Source organism: Bos grunniens, chromosome 17 (assembly GCF_055505025.1).
Source record: "Bos grunniens cultivar Pamir isolate PY7600 chromosome 17, Bosgru_T2T1.0, whole genome shotgun sequence".
NCBI classification, from domain to species: Eukaryota; Metazoa; Chordata; class Mammalia; order Artiodactyla; family Bovidae; genus Bos; species Bos grunniens.
Genome location: NC_141181.1, coordinates 7574395 through 7588549, shown reverse-complemented (window position 1 = coordinate 7588549; position 14155 = coordinate 7574395). Strand labels below are relative to the sequence as shown.

The 14155-nt window shown below is 37.2% G+C and overlaps 1 protein-coding gene across 8 annotated transcripts in view; it reads right to left on the bottom strand.

The window, feature by feature from the left end:
• LRBA (LPS responsive beige-like anchor protein) overlaps positions 1–14155 on the bottom strand; it is a 758928-nt gene that overhangs the window by 163651 nt on the left and 581122 nt on the right. For all 8 annotated transcript variants that reach the window (XM_086346372.1, XM_086346374.1, XM_086346378.1 and 5 more), the window contains one exon: positions 2322–2474. In XM_086346372.1, coding sequence (XP_086202498.1) covers positions 2322–2474 — 153 coding nt within the window. The remainder of the gene's footprint in view (positions 1–2321; positions 2475–14155) is intronic.

Genomic DNA, 14155 nt, shown 5'->3' with positions numbered 1-14155 from the left:
GAACCCATTTTTGCATGAAATCTTCCCTTGGTATCTCCCATTTTCTTGAAGAGATCTCTAGTGTTTCCCATTCTATTGTTTTCCTCTATTTCTTTTCAATGATCACTGAGGAAGGCTTTCTTATCTCTCCTTGCTATTCTTTGGAACTCTGCATTCAAATTGGAATATCTTTCCTTTTTCCTTTGCTTTCAGCTTCTCTTCTTTTCACAGCTATTTGTAAGGTCTCCTCAGACAGGCATTTTGCTTTTTTGCATTTCTTTTTCTTGGGAATGGTCTTGATCCCTGTCTCCTGTACAATGTCACGAACCTCCATCCATTGTTCTTCAGGCACTCTGTCTATTAGATCTAGTCCCTTAAATCTATTTATCACTTTCAGTGTATAATCGTAAGGGATTTGATTTAGGTCATACCTGACTGGTCTAGTGGTTTTCTGCACTTTCTTCCATTTAAGTCTGAATTTTGCAATAAGGAATTTTTGATCTGAGCCATAGTCAGCTCCTGGTCTTGTTTTTGCTGACTGTATAGAGCTTCTCTATCTTTGGCTGCAAAGAATATTCTCAATCTGGTTTCAGTATTGACCATCTGGTGATGCCCATGTGTAGAGTCTTCTATTGTGTTGTTGGAAGTGGGTGTTTGCCAGGACCAGTGCGTTCTCTTGACAAAACTCTGTTACCCTTTGCCCTGCTTCATTCTGTACTCCAAGGCCAAATTTGCCTGTTACTCCAGGTGTTTCTTGACTTCCTACTTTTGCATTCCAGTCCCCTATAATGAAAAGGACATCTTTTTTTGGGTGTTAGTTCCAAAAGGTCTTGTAGGTCTTCATAGAACCGTTCAACTTCAGCTTCTTCAGTGTTACTGGTTGGGGCATAGACTTGGATTACCGTGATATTGAATGGTTCGCCTCGGAAATGAACAGAGATCATTCTGTCGTTTTTGAGATTGCATCAAGTACTGCATTTCAGACTCTTTCGTTGACTATGAGGGCTACTCCATTTCTTCTAAGGGATTCTTGCCCACAGTAGTATATATAATGGTCATCTGAGTTAAATTCACCCATTCCAGTCCATTTTAGTTCGCTGATTCCTAAAATGTTGACATTCACTCTTGCCATCTCCTGTTTGACCACTTCCAGTTTGCCTTGATTCATGGACCTGACATTCCAGGTTCCTATGCATCATTGCTCTTTACAGCATTGGACCTTGATTCCATCACCAGTCACATCCACAACTGGTGTAGTTTTTGCTTTGGCTCCATCTCTTCGTTCTTTCTGGAGTTATTTCTCCACTGATCTCCAGTAGCATATTGGGCACCTACTGACCTGGGGAGTTCCTCTTTCAGTGTCCTATCTTTTTGCCTTTTCATACTGTTCTTGGGGTTCTCAAGGCAAGAATAATCAAGTAGTTTGCCATTCCCTTCTCCAGTGGACCACATTTTGTCAGAACTCTCCACCATGACCCACCTGTGTTGGGTGGCCCTGCACGGCATGGCTCATAGTTCCACTGAGTTAGCCAAGGCTCTGGTCCCTGTGATAAGATTGCTGAGTTTTCTGTGATTATGGTTTCAGTGTCTGCCCTCTGATGCCCACTCTCAGTGCCACCCATCTTAGTGGTACCCCCCAAAGAAAACATTTTTGTTTTGATGTAAATTAAAAACACAATGAATTTCACATTCAATTTTTAGTATGAAGCATGATAAAGATACTACTTTAAAAAAACAGAATAAGGCTTCCTGATTCCCAACATTTATGAAAGTTAAGGGCAAAAAGGAAAAGTCATATTAGTTTTTCATAGAATAATCTAGAACCCATAAAACAGAGGACATTCGAGAGTCCACTGGAGGATTCTTAAGAGTGTTTTGTAAACATAGTTTTAAATTTTAAAGTTTTCCTATTCTAAATATTACATGAAATTTCCTTTAAAAGATAGACATAGGTTAGAATTTGAAAATCTTTTTCTATTTCAAAATGCTCAATGGCCTTCTAACCTGGAACACAGAATTATGTACTTCTAATGGTACCAGAAACTCGTGTTTGAAAAAGCATAGCATTCTCTAAGAAATTCACTTGTAACTTTCACTTATAGTCTTGAATCGCCACATTCATATAAAAGTAGCCTATCCTGCATAAAATAAACCATTATACCTTTCAAGTCAATACGATTTTATAAAGTATATACAGAGATTTATGAACTATCATGTCACTTTCAGTTATCCCTATCAACTACAGTTTTGTTCAGAAGAGTAAGGGTTAATGATTATACCAACACATGGAATACACTTTGAGAAAAGTTTCATGAGAGACAGAGTAGATGATTCCAACTTACCAATCTGTTTATGCGAACAAATTCTTCTGAGGTTTTGGCCCAAGGAGGAAGTTCAACATCAGACACTACTGTCCCATCATCCATTACTCCAAGATTATAATTATTGAAGTTGACAAACATCTCAGAGAGATAATAAAATTCAGGGATCAATTCCTATATAAAAATAAAAGACAAAGTCATATTATAATCTGTAGAAAATTGAAGGTATTTATAAAAAGCCAAACATTTCTTATTATGCAGAAGAACAAAATAAACATATGAAAATTTTTTCTCTTTTCATATCCTAGCTCTATCACAAAGTTGTATCAAGGCTGACAGATCACATCCATTAAAAAAAAAACACCTTACTGCGTGGTCATATGTTTCCTTATAACCTCAAAACCCTTAAAATACCAACATTTGAGTAATATTTGAGGTTAGAAAACATATAAACAGAGATTAACATGCCACAATATTAACAACAGCTTAAACTAGATTTTTTTGTTTAGGTATACAGAATTTTTGCCATAAAAAACCAAAATCTTTATAAACATTAAAAAGCTTTGGTCCATCATGAACCAGGAAGATAGTCAATGAAGTTAGCCAGGGTGTAATAATATATTTTGCTCACATTTCAAAACATTCAAGTTTAGTTTGAAGGTACTAACTCTGATAAAAGATAAAAATTTATAATTAGTCTAGAAAATGACCTGCATGAGAAATAGTAAATTAAATACGACTTAAATAAGGACATTTAAAATACACTTTAACAAGATAGTTAACAAGCACAAAAATGCAACCAGTTAGGTTTTTGAGTACAATAAGCCCCATGTATAATTATTTCAGAGGTCCTACAGATCAGACTTGAAATCCAGTCTTGACATGGGTCAGTGACTCAGTGGTCTTTCAGCTACCCCCTCAGGGCCAGCTATGGCAGCCTGGCTTTCCAAATGGTTGAGTAAAATAGGGAGGTCATCAGATTTTGGACAAGGTCAGTATGAATTCACTAGAGCAAAGAAAAAAAATTCAGCAGGAATTAAGCTATTATCACCTCCATCATCCATGTGAAATGCTGCTTGACTTTGAATCGTACATCCTTTGTTTACAATCACAATAATTAACTAAGCAGGATAGGAATGACCCTGTCTTCCAAATGCCTGACAAGCACATGATCACTAAACTTGAAAAACATTTAAACTTAACAAAAAAATTTTTAAAGGAAGAGTCCTATTAAAATTTTAATCATAAATAAAATGATACAGTGATTATACAAAAATTTTAAGATTTTCTTCTCCAAAATGATGCGTGTAAGTCTAACAAAAGACATATATGTGCTATTTTATGCAACAAAAAGCTATATTCAATTTGTTTGAGCTAAATAACATTTACTGCATGAGATGAGTCAAGTACTAAAATAAACTCTTAATAAACATCACATTTAAACTTCACAACTTATCACATTTAATCTTCACAACAATTTTACAAGGTAAGGTATCATTGCCATTTAAAGAATCAACTAAGGCTGAAAGAACTTAAGCAATTCGCCCAAGGTTACACAGCTGATTTATGATAAATTTGGAAATTAGAGAAACATTTAGATTGGCATTTAACTGTATGTAATTAAAGCCTCTGTACTTAGTCATAAAATAAGCATAGACTCTACTTACATAGTATACACAGTGCTAAACATTTTAAAGATGTTTTTAACATATATTCTAAGCACTTTTTTAAAAAAGTAAACAAAAACTTTCCATTTTTCCATGATAAGAAAATTAGTTCTCCTTAAAAAAATTACATACACACACACACACACACACACACACACACACACACGGGATTTGATGGTGGCTCAGTGGTAAAGAACTTGCCTGTGAAGGCAGGAGACATTGTGTTCGATCCCTGGCGCAGGAAGATCCCCTGGAGAAGGAAATGGCAACCCACTCCAGTGTTTTGCCTGGGAAATTGCAAGGACATAGGAGTCTGGCAGGCTACAGTCCATGGGGTCATAGAAGAGTTGGATACGACTTATTCCATGGCCATCTTGCTACCATATATGGATATGTCGCTTCATAACTCTCACTTTGCTGAAGTATGCTGTAATACTTGTGCACCCCTACCCTCACCCTAACTCTCACAAAGGACGTTATCCTTCTTCTGCCTTTTATACACACTATTCTTCTCTGTATTAATTCTCCTAGGAGTCAAAACAATTATAATGGCTGAATTCTAGATGCTAGGTTTCTCCCAAGTTTTTACTTGGGCGATCAGTCACCTGCATCATAAATCAGAGATACATATTACACAGTAAAAATATACAAAAAATATACTCTTTCTTGAGACCTTATCTAGAAAGCAGAAAGGGGACAAATGACCTTTCATAGCAAATTTCTTATAAATAAAAGGTTTAAGTCTTCTTATGTAGTACCAAAGTTCTTATGATTTTTTAATGTTTTTTCCTATCTTCTACATCTCTCATTTTATTTAGTTAAATAAACTGACAAAAATATATTTGCTCAAAACATAAATGCTCTTCATTGGTTCTTTTACAAGTTCTAAATTTAATTAACAGAAATATATTTTGTTCCTGGCCCATTTTATTTAAACATATTAGTTCATTATGTAGCCCACCAGGCTCCTCTGTCCATGGAATTCTCCAAGCAAGAATACTGGAGTGGGTTGCCATTTCCTTCTCCAGAGGACGTTCCCGACCCAGGGATCGAACCTGTCTTGCAGGTAGATTCTTTACCATCTGAACCACCAGGGACGCCCTTACCCTAAATGTAAACTCAGTTAATTTATCGCAAAATAAAATAGAGCAAAATTACATATAAAACAAACAAGAAATTTTTAATAAAAGATATGACTGGGCCATGTTAAACTTTCAGTTGTATCACTGTTATAAGGCTGTGAGGGAGGTAAAAACTTATCAGTTTCCATAATTACCATAGACTTTATTTGTGATTTCCTACTAAAGATAGATACCCTATACATTTTGTATAAAGGATGCTATAAAGATGCTCAAAATTAAAATTGTAAACTTTATCAATTAAAAATTAATGGAACTCTGTTCACTGTTATGCAGCAGGCTGGATGGGAGGGGGCTTTGAGGGGGAATGCATACATGTACATGTATGGCTAAGTCCTTTCGCTGTTCACCTGAAACTCTCACCACAGTGTTTGTTAACTGCCTATACCCCAATACAAAACAAACGATTAAACAAAAAAATATAAGTCAAATAAAAATTAGGCTTAATATTTCACTTGAAATTTATTGGGATGGGAATTCTGTGCTATGCTTCTTTACTTTTTACTCCTCAATCTCCCACTCCACACATCCTTCCAATTTCAAGACATTTGAAATTTCAGGCCTTTCTATAATATTTTCAGGGTCCAGAGAAGAGGCCTCCTGAAAACATCCTTTTTTTTCTGTCTTTTGTGAAAGTCTAAGCATACAGGAGACTATGTAAAATGCCCAGGAGAAGTAGTGTCAAGGGTGAGTATCTTTTAAAAGACAGAAATCAAGGAGAAGAGAGATTTCCCCCAGAATTAGGGAATCAGGTTTCTCAAAATTGGTAGTCAGTGTTCTGTCAGCCAGAGGAGAAGGGGAGGGGATAGAGAGGCTAGTCTGGAACCTAGGGGATGGTAAGTAGTGATCAGGATTGCAGCTTGTCTATATGGTGCCTCTATATAAATTAGAAAAAAAGCAATCTTTCAGGGCTAATTCAGTCACAAGAGAACTCAGTTTGGTGAGTGTAGTGTAGATAGATTTGGGCTTCTCTTCTTTCCTTTGGTCAAGCCCCCTTACACAGAGAACAATCTGCCCACCTGCACACATGCTCCATGATGGTGCACTCAGGTAAGCTAGTCACTTGGCACCAGGGCTTCTGGCATCACCAAATATTTAACTCAAGCTAGGATAACCAGCAGAGCTGCCAGCTTCCAAAAGACCATACATCCCAGACAATGAGGATATATTACTAGTGAAAAAGATGAACTGAAGATGTGTGAAAGCCAATTTTTTTAGGTAGCACATAATCCTGTATCTCATTCAAGCCTTGGGAAAGGAGGCCTTTGTCCTAACCATCTAATGACTGTGAATACATTTCCTACCAGCCAGATATGAAGATCTGAATTCAAATGAGGACATTTCTTATATACTTGAGTTAGTGGTTACGGACTTAAATTTATACAGTTGATCCTTGGAAAACACATTTAACTTATATGCAGAGTATATCATGCAAAATGCCGGGGTGGATGAATCACAAGCTGGGAGAAACATCAAAAACCTCAGATATGCAGATGATACCACTTTAATGACAGAAAGTAAAGAGAAACTAAAGAGAGATTTATGATGAAGGTGAAATAGGAGAATGAAAAAGCTGGCTTAAAACTCAGTATTCAAAAAAAGAAGACCATGGCATCCAGTCCTATCACTTCATGGCAAATAGATGGGGAAAATGTGGAAACAGTGTCAGATTTCATTTTCTTGGGCTCCAAAATCAATGCAGATGATGACTGCAGCCACAAAATTAAAAGATGCTTGCCCCTTGGAAGAACAGCTATGACAAACCTAGACAGTGTATTATAAAGCAGAGACATTACCCTGCTGACAGAAGTCCATATAGTAAAAGCTACAGTTTTTCCAGTAGTAATGTATGGATGTGAGAGTTGGACAATAAAGAAGGCTGAGTGCTGAACAATTGGTGCTTTTGCGCTGTGGTGTTGGAGAAGACTCTTGAAAGTCCTTTAGACGGCAAGGAGATCCAGCCTAAAGGAAATCAACCCTGAATATTCACTGAAGGTCTGGTGCTGAAGTTCCAGTACGTTAAGCCGGCTCACTGGAAAAGACCCTGATGCTGGGAAAGACTGAGAACAAGAGGAGAAGGCGGCGACAGAGGATGAGATGGTTGGATAGCATCACTGACTCAATATACACCAATCTGAGCAAACTCAGGGAGACAGTGAAGGACAGGGAAGTCTGGCGTGCTTAGCAGTTCATGGGGTCGCAAAGAGCAGGACATGACTTAGCAACTGAACAACAACAACCCTCCACCCAGTCAAAAACTGGCACTTCATATCTGCAGTTCCTCTGTATCCTGCATGGGTGGTTCTGAATCCATGGATTCAACCAATCCTGGACAGGGACTATTGAAAAAAATCCAGAGATAAGTGGACCCATGCAGTTCAAACCTATGTTGTTCAAGAGTCAACTGTATTTAAATAATAAAAAGGTACCAATATATTCACTCACAATTATTTCTAGGAAACAAAATGATAGAACTCGCTATGAGCAGAGTAAAACTTTTTTAAAGTTCCCGTTACTTGATTCTTTGATATTCTTTGATATAAGCATTAGATAGATATGAAGTGTTATACAGCAATCACCATCACAAAGAAATTCACTTCATTTTTACTCTACAAAGAAGTGTGTTAGGATCTGGGATATGGAGACGTAAGTGTTACTTCCCCTCTACAGATCACAGATGTAAATTCTTAAACAGTGAAAGGATATATTAATTGGGAGTAAACTGGTTATAAACACAAACAGCCTTCTAGACATTCAAAAGAAAAAAGGATGCCTAGACGTTGGGGTTGTCAGAGAAAGTTGTGGGGAGAAGAACATAATATACTGTACTTTCATAATATGTGAAGTCACTTCAGTCATGTCTGACTCTGTGCGACCCCATAGACAGCAGCCCACCAGGCTCCCCCGTCCCTGGGATTCTCCAGGCAAGAACACTGGAGTGGGTTGCCATTTCCTTCTCCAATGCATGAAAGTGAAAAGTGAAAGTGAAATCGCTCAGTCGTGTCCGACTTTCCGCGACCCCATGGACTGCAGCCTTCCAGGTTCCTCCATCCATGGGATTTTCCAGGCAAGAGTACTGGAGTGGGGTGCCATTGCCTCCTCTATTCATAATATAACACTCATCAAACTATATTGCTCCCTTTAATTGACAGCTCCAGGAGATTAAGGACTTATGTGTCTTGCTATACCTCCAAAGCCTAGACAGAGTAAGTGGCACATTTAGATATTCAGTAAAAACCTGTTGAAGAATGGTAGTTACAATCAAAGAAAAATAGCAGAGGGGAAAGACAAGAACAGTTCTGACAAGCAGACTATCTTAAGAAGACGTACAAATATTGAAACATATATTTATCATTTGTTTTCAACGATCAATGAAGAACTATTCAGTTGGTTTAGAGAGGACTATATACATGGAACAGGAGATAATTTAAAAATGGACACGTTTCCAGTAAATTAAAACTGAGAAGAAAGATTATGAAGTATCTAATATAGTATAAAGGACATCATCAATTAAAGACAATTGAGTAAAAAAGTAAGTATATATACTGAAAACATATTATAATCTCACTATAAGGAGAGCTGCAAAAGTAAATCAGTTGATGAAAGTTGAATATCCTCCTAATAGGAAATAAACAGCTGAACTCAGCTGAGGTACACCAACATCTAACCAAAGAAACAAGTAAGTATATATACTGCCTAAATTTTACTATGGATGATAATGACATTCAAGTTACATGCAGAATTCCATCTAAATCCTAAAAGCATCTTTCTAAGAACCATGCCTTGATATAACACTAAATATTACAGTTCAGAATTATCTCCTTTGACAGATGAAATTTAGTGACACAGTCAAAGATTATGTCTCTCTAATACTTCTAACGTACATTTACAAAGTGAAGTATGTTTTATATTCATCAGAACAGAACATTCAGCTTTGGATAAAAAACACATGTTCAGCAATTCTTTAAAACATCAGTGGAAAATGATAAGTAAACAACACTGACAGAAGACAGAGGTATTTACAATTCACATTTTCTTTTGACTTGCTGACAATAATTTTAATCTCTATCACTTAATTAGGTGGATAGGTCTTAGAGGTAAGTAACATGGTCAAAACGTAGTGTATCATCTCTTAAAATAAAAGTTTGAAAGGTTCAACCAGAGGTTATACCACAGTTAAGGATAAGCCCATTGCTTTGATCACAAATCCCCAGGCTTTCATGGCATGATGACAAGGATTGGTTGTGACCACACATGTGTTTGGTTTTCTTTACTAAGGTACGATCCGCATTGATATGAATGGCCTCTGCAGCAAGGCTGTACAATTCGCCTTCTAATAGTCACCAATTCTATCCATTGAATTAAAACCATCACTTCAATAACACCCGGGCAACCATGACAAATACTAGTCTTTTAATCCAAAGAAATCAAAACTGAAATAAGAACAAAGATGCTACTTCACAACTAAAGTAAAATGTTTTTTTTTCCCTTTTTGTTACAATATGAAATCCTGACAAGTCAAATATAAGCATGACAGCATGGTAACTAATTTAATGTATAGTGCTTTGGGGGTACTGATGGTAAAAAAAAAGATATGAAAGCAAAATTTTAGATTATATATTGTCTATTCTACTTACTGGTCACATGGTTTTAATTTAACTTTTCTAACCCTTGAAAGTGTAGTCACTCAGTAGTGTCTGACTCTTTGCAACCCCATGAACTGTAGCCCACCAGGCTCCTGTGTCCATGGAATTCTCTTGGCAAGTACACTGGAGTGGATTGCCATTCCCTTCTCCGGAGGATTTTCCCAAACCAGGCATCAAACCTGTGTCTCCCACACTGCTGGCAGATTCTTTAACCATCTGAGCCACCAGGGCAGCCTTAGTTAGCTCAAGTGCCATTTCTAAAGCACAGGGTTATTGTGAGGCTAATACGAGATAATATAGAATTCTACAAGCACAAAAGATCTTACTATAATTATTATCATCATTAATGTGCCCTGATAACAATCCTAAATTAGAGACTTGCCTGTCTGATTCTTAAAGCCAACGGGTAACTCAATGATGACAGACATTCTTAAAAGCATTTAACATAATCCTAAGGGCAATTTAACCACAAAAGTACTTGAGAAAATAGTTCCTACTAAATAGCCATCACATTTAAAACAGATTTATTTATTTTTAATAATAATGACAGCACAGCTTCACATGCTTCATTTTATGATGAATACTCTCAATACTTTATAGCACTTTCCTGCTTTCAAACACGTTTTTTCACCTGCAGATTTGGACTGGACATCTTCGCTGTATCTTTTGCTGTTTCAGATGCTTATCTTCCAGAACAGTGTAATTTGGGGAGAGATAATGGCCATTATGATGCAAATAATAGGAAAGCACTGACTGCCAGAAGATGGAAACAGAACGTCCACCGGAAATCTTTTCTGGAGCAAGTTATAAAATACATACATATTGCTTTAAGTATGGGGAAGAACAGTTAACACCAGTATCTAAAATATATTAATGAACAATTTATATTTTTCCACTGAACAAAAATATAAGATCACTAATTCAAAAAACAAACTACAGCTGACCTGTGTACATTTTTATAATTTAGGAAGATAGGAACATTTTCTAAGTGTTTAAAAAAATTTTTTTTCTGCCCAGTATGTAAGTAGCATAAGAAGAAAACTATTCAGTTTCTCAAGTACTTTTTGTCAAAGAATAACAAGAACAACAAAAAATGGTTCATTGTAGACACAAGACTACAAAGTTCAACACCAAAAAAATATTAGTACATAGGTATATCATTTAACTTACTGATGTATGAAAAAGAAAAGGGTTAGAAAGATTTGGTTAAACTAATAAATCTATAAGTTATGTACAAAAACAAGGATGAACACAAATACAGCTCAGTTAGAGTGTGAGTGTTCTACATCGTTACAAGAGAAGTAAGACAGCTTGAGCTCTCTCTAATGCGGATGTGAAACACAGAGAGACTGAAAGACAGACTGCCAGAAAAACAGAGAGAAGGAAGAGAGAAAGAGAGGGAGAGGGGGAGAGAGAAGGAAGAAAGAAGAGAGGGGGAGACAGAGGGAGGGAGAAGGAAGAGGCAGAATGAACAGACAGCAAGAAGAAGAGGGAGGGAGGGAAGGCAGAAGGGAAGGAGGGAGGGAGATACCTGTGCCAGAAACACGCAAAGGGTGTACAGAAATGGCAAGATTTTAATTTTACTTTCTTTTAGCATTATTAACATTCTGAATTATTTAAAAGTTTGTTTGAAAATAGGAAGAATAGATGAAGAAAATAAAACTATCAAGTCATCCTAACCTAAGCTTTTTCTCTTAACAAATACTTCAAGAAACACATATCCAGCAATTATGTTCTACTAACTGTAGCTAAACATTTTCTTATAAATGGCTCTAACGCTGATGCTATCACAGCATCTGTGGAATGTATTATGGTAGAAGACACGCTGATAGAGGAGAAAAAAAACCTAACTTATCTTCAGATCACAGCCCCTGGGGTTTCTGAAGTAGTGGAGGGCAAGTCAAAGGTCTCATGTTTAACAAATCTCACAGCACACACACACAAAACTATTTTCTGATCATCTCTATTTTGTATTATTACTTCTAATGAACAGATACACATTTAATACCTTTAAGGGTTATTAAAACTAAAACCAATTCTGTATAATGTTACTGATGGCCATTTATTTTTAAAATACTATTTAGTAAACTCCTAGGATTTAATCGCATTCTATTTAAAGTATGGAATATGCTGTACTGATCTTACTGATTTCATAACAACAAAGTTTTGCATTCATCACTAATGATACACAAAAAGCTATAAAATAGATTTTTAAATTGAATATCCAAGATACGATCAGTAGCAGGATGCCATTATAGACTTCTTTTGTAAAGCTATGTGAGTAAAAACTCAGTGTGAGTTAATTGTAAAACTGTAGGGAACGGAGTATTAACAGCTCTTGGTCAGCAGATGATATTCAGCTACTGGTTCTCCTGTGCAGAAATAAGCCCGTCCTAAAATATGAGATGTCAGGAGCCCAATGAAGTACCTACCCATTGGATTTTGCTGTGCCCTTCTGCTGGAAATGGCCAGACACTCTCTGTTTTCTCCTCAAATGACCTATCTATTCCAGGCTTTTTCACTGACACCTCTTTTCCTGATATATTTATATCTACTCATTCATTCATTCGACCAATATTTATTGATTTCTAACTAAATGCAAGGCATTGTTCTAAATGCTGAGGTTACCAAGTGAACAAAACAGAAAGTCCCCACATTCACAGAGCTCTAGCTATGGAGACATGAAAAACAAACTAATGCACGTATCATGTCAAATGGTGGCAAGCATTATATTTAAAAAAAAAAAAGGCAAGATAAAGAGATAGAAAATGATGGTGGTTGGGCAGTGTTATTTTAGAGAGAGAGTTCAGGCAAGTCCACTTTGAGGAGGTGACATATGAGCAGAGACCTGAATGAAAACTAAATAAATAAATGGGAAAATGGTTGTGGCAGAGAAAACATTACATGCAAAGCCACCAAAACAGGAGTAGGCTTGGAGGGAGGGAGTTGGGAGGGGGGTTCAGGACGGGGAACACGTGTACACCCGTGGCGAATTCATGTTTATATATGGCAAAACCAATACAATATTGTAAAGTAAAAAAAAAATAATAATAATAATAAAAAAAGAAAGTGATACCTGAGCAAAGACTTGAAATGGCTGAAGAAATTCATCCATAAAGGTATCTGCAGGTTGAATCTGCAGGTATCTTCAGGTGAAATGAAAAGCAAATGCTCTGAGGTGGAGCTTGTGAGGAACAGCTAGGAGGGCCTATTTGGCTAAAACAGAGCGGACAAGGGGCAAATGGTACAGAGTGGTCAAGGTGTAACAGGGTTTTGGAGGGGACGGGTAGCCACTGTAGTGCCGTACACTGTAAGGACTCTAGCTTTTACTCACAACCAGGAAACCATCTACTAAGAAGGGGAAGGCTGAGAAGAGCAGGTTTAAGGGAATGAAGATCAGGAATGTGGTTCTGAATGTGTTATACATGAGAGCAAGATGCTGAGGAGCAAGTCAGGTTATCAGGAGAAAGGTACATGCGAGACATGTAAATCTTGGAGATAGAAGACTGTCTCACAACCTTTAAGATACAACTCGAATACCACTTACCCTATGAAGTCATTACAGCCTACTTCTTCCAGGAAGAATTAATTCCATTTTGTTTATATCTTATTATAGTACTTATAACTGTCTAGCTTGTATTAAAACATAGTTTTATGTATATCTGTTGTTCTCACCTGGAGATATGTGACATAAAGAACCATGTATTTTATCCTTTTAATCCTAAACGCTCTGTACTATCATACATATTTTTATATGATGAAATTATCAATAAATACTGGCTTAACTAAATGTGTTTGGGGGAGTTGAATTCACCTGTCATGGGAAGTTTTCTGACTGAAGGCAGGGAGCTTAGCAGTTAGGGAACTACTCCCAAACTAAATTCTCTACATACATGTCCAAGTCAAACTTAATTTCTCTCTCATCTTAGGAGACAAAATCAGTCATCAAATCCTAACAGTTATCACCTTTTAAATATGTCTCAAATTCACCCACATTTCTCTAGTAACATTGCCGTGACTTGAGTTAAGCCTCCACGGCCTCTCACCCCATTACTTTAACAGCTTACTTACTGCTTCCACTCCTGCTCACGGTGTAACACATGTTCAAACACCAATCACAGTGATCACCCAAACCGCCACGGCCCTTCTGCTTGAGGCTTTCCAGCATTCCCCTGCTACCCCCGGGATGAAGTCCAACCTCTACCACAGCTTATGAGGCACCTCATCACAGGCCGTGCATTTCCTTTCCTCGCCCTTCTCTTCACTTCCGACACCTCACCACAGGCCGTGGGTTTCCTCTTTCCTCGCCCTTCTCTTCACTTCCGACACCTCACCATAGGCCGTGGATTTCCTCTTTCCTCGCCCTTCTCTTCACTTCCGACACCTCACCACAGGCCGTGGGT